The sequence below is a fragment of the Montipora capricornis genome, chromosome 9, assembly GCF_036669925.1.
Source record: "Montipora capricornis isolate CH-2021 chromosome 9, ASM3666992v2, whole genome shotgun sequence".
Classification (NCBI taxonomy): Eukaryota; Metazoa; Cnidaria; class Anthozoa; order Scleractinia; family Acroporidae; genus Montipora; species Montipora capricornis.
Window position 1 is genome coordinate 33,180,220 of NC_090891.1, and position 7,500 is coordinate 33,187,719.

General features: G+C 36.9%; 2 protein-coding genes across 4 annotated transcripts in view; one reads left to right on the top strand and one right to left on the bottom strand.

Moving 5' to 3' along the window:
• The first annotated feature begins 1,795 nt into the window (after window positions 1-1,795).
• On the top strand, window positions 1,796-6,325 carry LOC138016914 (telomerase RNA component interacting RNase-like). The gene is made up of 3 exons (XM_068864087.1): window positions 1,796-2,085; window positions 2,634-2,747; window positions 4,376-6,325. The coding sequence occupies exons 1-3, from the start codon at window positions 1,816-1,818 to the stop codon at window positions 4,481-4,483; spliced, it is 492 nt and encodes a 163-aa protein (XP_068720188.1). The 5' UTR covers window positions 1,796-1,815; the 3' UTR covers window positions 4,484-6,325.
• A 109-nt stretch (window positions 6,326-6,434) lies between these two features.
• The window catches only part of LOC138016913 (DNA-directed RNA polymerase I subunit RPA49-like), a 22,342-nt gene continuing 21,276 nt past the window's right edge, over window positions 6,435-7,500 (bottom strand). For all 3 annotated transcript variants that reach the window (XR_011125893.1, XM_068864086.1, XM_068864085.1), the window contains 2 exons: window positions 7,161-7,283; window positions 6,435-6,676 (listed from right to left, as the gene is read on the bottom strand). Coding sequence is in view for 2 of the 3 variants with exons in the window: in XM_068864086.1 (XP_068720187.1) it covers window positions 6,520-6,676; window positions 7,161-7,283 (280 nt within the window). In the remaining variant the exon portion in view is untranslated. The remainder of the gene's footprint in view (window positions 6,677-7,160; window positions 7,284-7,500) is intronic.

Consider the following 7,500-nt stretch of genomic DNA (forward strand, 5'->3'; position numbering starts at 1 on the left):
ACAGCAGTATTGCAGCTTAGAAAGTGACAAACTCTTCTACGTGATACCACTTAAAACTACATGGATTGTGCAGATCAAACTTGGACTGTCAGTTTTATCTACTGTCATCAAGTATGATGAAACACAACTTGCAAGGCTACTGATCAAAAAACCCTGCCAACTCAAAATGGCTTAAGACCTCACAGATACGAGGAAGCAGCTAAGATCTACAGTTATTCCATGTCACAAGTACACTCAGCAGAAGGCAAAGGGACTAAGTGCTGAAGACCACCAAGGCTTTCTCATAACGGCTTTGTGGTTAGCACTAAAACGAAGCCAGAGAAATTTGGATGATAGCCGTAATCAACAGCTCAGTCCAGTACACCTGCCACAATAAATAACACAAATAAATACCACTTCTGCTAATAATCATAAAACTATTAGGTCCTAAAAGCCGGTAACCTAAGGGGTCCTAGAAGATGAATGGAATGGTTTTAAAGTCTGTAATGCAACAACTCATTGCTGTCAGTTTTATCCATTGTCATATGTGATAGACATTTCCTGGCTAACATGTAGATTTTAGTACCTTTTATGTACAGCTGTGTAAAACGTACGATTTCCAAGGTCTCAAAAGTTTTGTCTTCATTCCTGTGACAGAAGGTTACCTGGAGGGAGAATGCTCCAAGAGTTCTTAGTCTGATATGTTTTTCAGCAAGTCAGACTGAGACTGTCAAGATGCTATACAAAGGAAAAACACAAAAAACTTAACAACATACACAGTGATGACCTAGGGTGTCGTAAGTCCTGCCAAAAAACTTTATCAATGTCCTCAATTTTTTTTTTATAGTTACTTACAAGTGTATCCATTTTAAATTTATATTAGTCAATACCATAAAGCTTCATGAATTAATTTCTTTCACTTTTCACCAATCCTTTTACTCTCAACCTTACTTCACCCTTACACCACAACCATCTTCCTATTTCCTGCCTCCCACAACACACCTGCCGGCTGACACTAACAAAAAAACACTATGACAAATTAGCTCTTCAAGGCATTCCTTCATACTTACGGGATTTCTGTTTTTTAAAGCATCATTCTTGTGTTTACTTCCTCAGTTCGCCTTCAGCGAAAATATTAACAAAGAATTTCGGTCGAGGTTTTACAAACCTGACGTCCATTAGAAAGTCAAACGTCAGCTGTGTTTTCCACGAGCTGAACTGACAAACGTTCCCTTTAGATCGATAATTGGTTTTGTCTTCAGTCGAAGTAACAAAGTAAACTTGTAATCTTACCAAGTAATTTCCGGCTTTCCCAAGCATCGACTTGTGCCGGACAATGAATATAATGTCGAAGTCAATGAAGATAAATTCCCTTCAAAAGAAAAGAGGCGTAAGCCTTTTGAACACTTCGAGAAAGGCGCCGAAACACTCTGCTTGCAGTTTTGGGGATAAAAATCGGCCTAGTGTATTAGAAAAAGCTAAAAAGAGCAAGGTTGATATCCTTAACGGTGAAGGATATATTACAAGATATATATTGTATTAGGAAAGTAGAGTTAACGACTTCTTGAGTGAAAAATAGAGAAGAAAACAGAATAATAAACAACATTACTTACACCCGCCATCTTTACTCCTCTTTGCTGGGCAGGGAGACAGGTTCCCGCGCTTTTTCCCCGCTCTTCATTCTCTTCATCTGCCTCGATTCTAAGGAGATCTGGGCTGGTTCCCGATTCCCGAAGGATAGCAAATACTGTGGGAATTATCCCGCTAATGTTGAAATTATGGTCTGGTCCAGGCTAGTTCCCAGGGCCTCAAGCATCCATACAAGCATTTTGCAATATGGCATCCGACACGCACACTGGCAAGAAAGGAAACGAGTCTTCCTCTGCGAAAGATGAACGGACAGACATCCCTAGCTCCGTAAATACGTTCGCAAACGATGGTAGTTTCCTGGAACTTTTTAAGAAACGAATGGAAAAGGAATCACAGAAATTGCAAGACAAGGGACAAGCAGTTGACGAAGATGACATCGAAAATAACGTTGGCGCCAGAGAAGAGAAACAACCGGACAGAAAAGCTCTTGGAACCACGAAAACATTAACACAGCAGGTCTGGCTTAGTCAAGAAAAGAATTCAAAGGTTTTTCTCCTTGGGAAAGATCGAGCGAATATGATGAAATTAATCTTAATTCCAGCGGATCTCATAATATAGTAGTAAAAGATCCCTTCAAAATTAGATGTAATATTAATAGTGAAAATTTAATTTCTCTTGCTCTTGGTATACAATGTGCATCAGATTGTATGCCATTGCCGCTTTGCCAAAATAGAAGTCTTCTGATCTTGTCTCACTATTCTAAACATCTCAGTTGAGAGCGTTGTTTCTGATGAGTTTTCAAATTTCCAAGATTTCCAAGATTTTGACACTGTTGCATTTAAGCTTGCTCTCACTTGCGAGTAAAATATGCCATAAAAACTAAGTATTATAATTATAATTATATATTTTATTATTATTATTATTATTATTATTATTATTATTATTATTATTATTGTTATTATTACAAACTTTGTCATGCTGAAAGACTACAATTCAAGAGGCATTCTACAAGGAAATAGGTGTGATGTTGTCTTATGGTGTTAGTATCAATCTAACAAATGTAGGGAAAGAGGACATTTGCTGTTGGAAAGATGGGCGGTGCTTCAAAACAGATACATGCAAAGAAAATGAAGAAAGAAAAAGAAGCAGCTGAGGCAGCCAAGAAGGTAGAAGAAGAGGTAAGATGGTTGTTTCATATTCACTGGGTACATTTACTCGTATCAGGGCACTACAGTCAACATTTAATTTTTACCTTAAGGCCCAAAAGCATAGAAACGTTAAGATTTCTTTCATTGCAAAACACATTCATGACGAAGGTAGTTGCCTATACCAATATTCAGTAGGGCTTCCTTGTGCATTCGTTCCCCAATTTGGGTAGAGCAGATCACATGATATGCCAAAATGATGTTTGCATAGGAGGCAGCAAGAAGTGTCGACCTTTAGTGAAATGACCAGCAATGGGGCTTCAGGATATCTTTCACTGCAAAACATATTCGTGATGAGGGTAGCCTCCCATACAGATATTCTTAGGGCCTCCTCATGTATTCCTCTCTCAAGTTGGGTAGAGCAGATTGCATGGCAAGCCAAAAGAATGTTTGCATGAGAGGCAGCAACAAGTTTCATGTCTCAGGCAACATTTTAGGGTTGGTTGTCATTACAAAATTCCACCTTAAGGTAGGTTAGGGTTAGGGTATTAAATTTGAAAAGCACTAAATTTATGATCTTCATACCAAGGAATAAGCACAATGTAGACATACAATCAAGATAAATTATTGCCCTTGTAAAGGAGATGCTTGCTTAAGCATATGAACAGATTAATTAATCGAGTTTCGTTGCTCATAGTCCCTATTTTTCAAATAAGTTGGTTTCCTAAAATTCAAGAATAACTGGTACCTCTATTCTAAGTAAAGTGATCATTGCAGTTACACACACGTCTGTGTTTCCTCAATATTGTACACTTCTTTTCGTGCTCTGTCCGCTTTATGTATGTTTTTACATAAGAACAGATCATGGGTGATTCTTTTTTTGTTTTATAATAAACAATTTTTAAATTTCATTGCATATTTGGCTACAATTTTCTGGTTTTAACCATTCAAAGCATGTGTTGTATCGTAACTTTATGATAACAATACATAACCTCAGTTCAAATATCTGAAATTTCATGTATTCTTTATTGCACAATATCTGACATGCAATTAGAAAATAATATATGTATTCTCACAAACATTCACGTTTGCCCTCAAGGTTTTATACTCGCTTTGAACTGAGTAATAAAACCCATTCCTCAAAAACACCAGAATTCTCGAAGGAATGGAAAGGAAATTAAAAGGAATTTTATTTGAGTGTCTAATCATTCTAGTGCTGGAGCACTAATTGGGGACTCTGTAAACTGAAATCAACAAATTAACTCAAATCCAATGTTGGTTTTTGAGGAGAGGGTAGAGTACCCATAGAAAAACCTCTCAGTGCAAAGTAGAGAACCAACAAACTCAACCCACGTGTGACAAGTCTTGGAATCGAACCCATGTTACATTGGTGGGAGGCGAGTGCAATAAGCTTTAGAAAACATGACCCAGCAAAACATGAAAGATAACTGGTGTCAAGTGTTTACACAGAGGAATGTCTTTGCTTTCCAGGAACACAGTAAAGCATGTTAAGAAAATACACCCATCAAAGCACTCATTTGGCCACAATGATGATGCGGTTCACTTTATTCTTTGGCTATCATAAAACTTTTTTGTACCAGTTGTAACTAATGTAACTAAAATTTGAAGAGGTTGATATCTGATATATTTTTTTTTTTCAGGTTGAAGGGAAATCATCTGCATGGAAGGCATACATGGATGAAGTTAAAAAATATAAAGAAATGAGTTGTTCTGATGACAGTGACATTGTAAGACCTTTAGTGAAATGACCAGCAATGGGGCTTTAGGATACCTTTCACTGCAAAACATATTCGTGATGAGGGTAGCCTCCCATACAGATATTCTTAGGGCTTCCTCATGTATTCCTCTCCCAAGTCGGGTAGAGCAGATTGCATGGCAAGCCAAAAGAATGTTTGCATGGGAGGCAGCAACAAGTTTCAGGCAACATTTTAGGGTTGGTTGTCATTGCAAAATTTCATTTCAACACTTTCAAGAGACCTATTAGAAGGATTGACACTACAACACTTTCTCAGTTAACAGCAATGTTGTGGTACCATGTGAAACATCAAGTATTGCTGAACAAGATGCAGTCATCGTTGTGACATTACCATGGCAACAGGAAAGCATTGTCAAAACACCCTGTATTTTTTTGCTTTAGTTGCTCATATCTGAAAAATGAACTCACTGACCCCAATTTTTTATTGCACAAAAGTGATCAGCAGGCCAAGATGAAACTCTCTGCAAAGTTTATAAAATTCTGTTGGGCGGATTGAGAGCTACCTTAAATTATAAATTACTTAAGGTGGCTTTGAATCCGCTCTGCAGGATTTTTTTAAACTTAACAGAAAGTTTCATTCTGACATACTGATTAGGTCACCAAGTTCGTTTTTGAGATTGAGCAGCTAAAGCTAAAATATGGGATGTTTTTGCAGCGCTTCACTGTTGCCACAGTAACATTTACATCACAAAAATGACGGAATCTTTTTCAGCAATAATTGGTGTTTGATATGGTACTACATGTATATGTAACATTGCTGTTAAGTGATAAAGTGTCGTAGTGTCAATCCTTCTAATAATGTTTCTTTCAAGTGTTGAAACTGGTTTGAGCCACCTTAAGTCATCAAATGACTTGTCTTAAGTTGTATCAAGAAAATAAGCACAGACTGGGACAAGAATACGATATTATTACAGCAATTTGTTTGGATATCACTGGCAGAATTTACCCCAAAAAACCATGACTTACAAATCCCTGTAAGGCCCTTTGCCCATTGAAGGTGTTTGTTGATTTTCAAATAATATAAATATACTGACTAAGCTGTGAAAATTACTTGGGATTTTTCCCTCATTTCATCTGTCAGGTGTCAGCATAGTCATTGGCTTTTCTTGCTAGTTTCATGGCCAAGTTATTGTTTAACCCTCAAGAGGACAGGTGTCAATAACTTTCTTTTGTGATAACACAACCAAAATGAATCTGATTAGACAATTTATCACCTAAAATATGAACTGGTAAACTATTCATAGGATGCGTTCGATTGACCGTATTCCGGAATAGGAATACTTGGAATAGATGTTAAAAATCCTTCGTTTTTACGAAGATACCCATTAAAATTGTCAAACACCTCCTAAAATGCTATTTTAAACTTATCTTTATTACCGGTATCCTTATTGCTTCAAAACACCAGACATGCCGTTTTAAATTACTCCACTGACGTATTCTTATTCCGTAAGAGGGTCAATCGAACGCGCCCTTAGTTACAAACATGGTATGGCAAGTCCATACTGCACTTTCTAGTGCTTTCTGAATTCTATTCTCAGGTTGTCTACTCCAACCTTAAAAACTTTACCACATATTAAGTTTTAGTCATACAGTCTCAGATGACTCAAATGACTCAAACTTACTTTCAGAACAATAATTATTGAATTTGAACTGGTAAAAAGAAATATAGGCTAAAGTTGCAATGAGGTCCTTAAACTCCCTTTGGTAAGAGGTGTATGAGTGTATTTTTCCCAATTTTTTTTTTCCTTACACTTCGATCATTACATGTAAATATACCATTGCTATAAGGAAGATTCTCTCATTTGTTAATAAACTTCTCTCCAGTTGAACTGCATGATGGATGATGGTGACTTTAAATGTTCATTGGTTGTGTTCACAACAGATGAAAAAATATTGCATGTTTTTTTTTTAATCTAAGCAAGTACGTATTATGAAACCATTAATATGCAGAATCAGTTCTTTATTAATTCCATTATTTTGCACAGTTTTAAATTCTGATTAACAGAATTTTATGTACACAAATTTCTCTCATTGGGAAAGGTTGACTGCAAAGCTGACTGGCAAAGGAATTTGAAGATCTGCTATGAGCGATTGTTTAGGGGAATCCTGCTCATCATCAGCTTTCCGTTTTGTTTGTTGTCTTGACCTTACAACACAGCCTATCGCCTTTAAGTGGGTTTTAAGCCTGATGAAAAAAGTTGAAATGGTCAACACTTGACTATTTACAGAGAGAAATGCAGTTAAGGGAGAAACAGCAATACTAGAGTAGTTTTCAATTGAGCATCGAAAGTAATTAGTGAATTACTTTGGTTTTGCATTACTTCACTCAGTGATTGGTTCAAAGTTCTCGCGCCATTTTTTCGACCAATCGTGGCTTGTGCGTGCACATTTTCCCACGCTTTGTGTTGGCTACGTGTAATTACCTAGAGTTTTGATTGGTTTACTGGATTGTCTCCGTCCTTTTTGATTGGCCAAAGTAATTATATTGGTTTTACGATACTCGATTGAAACTCGCTCTAATGTGGCGGTGAGAGCAATCACCTGACAAAAATGTGACCTGTGTTTTTTGAACAGCAGTGCTCGAGGCACTTCAAATGGTTACACAACTTGAGATGTTGGTAATACAATAGTTAACAATAATATTTTTAATATTGAAATATCTTTCATACCGCGATGGAGCCAGTCCAAGGTCTTTTATGATTACTCCACAGTCCAAACTGTACTCGTCAATGATCAGTGCTAACACTAGCATGTATGAAACAAGCTTATCCCTTAACCTTCTGGTAACAGCCCTGTGGAAAAAAATGCATTTGAATGGGTATTCACATTGGGAGGCCACAGGGAATAAGTATTCTGTACACCTCAACAAAATGACCACACACTTAACTGGACAATAAATTGACTCTTATAGACACCTATAAAATTCAGGTGGCTCCGATGGGATTTGAACCCATGACCTCTGAGATTTCCACATGGATATTATGCTCTTTACAGAAAAAAATTTTAAAA

Coding starts and splice junctions, on each gene's coding strand:
- LOC138016914 (XM_068864087.1), top strand. CDS start 1,816: ATGGCATCCGACACGCACACTGGCAAGAAAGGAAACGAGTCTTCCTCT. Junction 2,086..2,633: donor CGAAAACATTAACACAGCAG/GTCTGGCTTAGT, acceptor TAACAAATGTAG/GGAAAGAGGACATTTGCTGT. Junction 2,748..4,375: donor CCAAGAAGGTAGAAGAAGAG/GTAAGATGGTTG, acceptor TTTTTTTTTCAG/GTTGAAGGGAAATCATCTGC.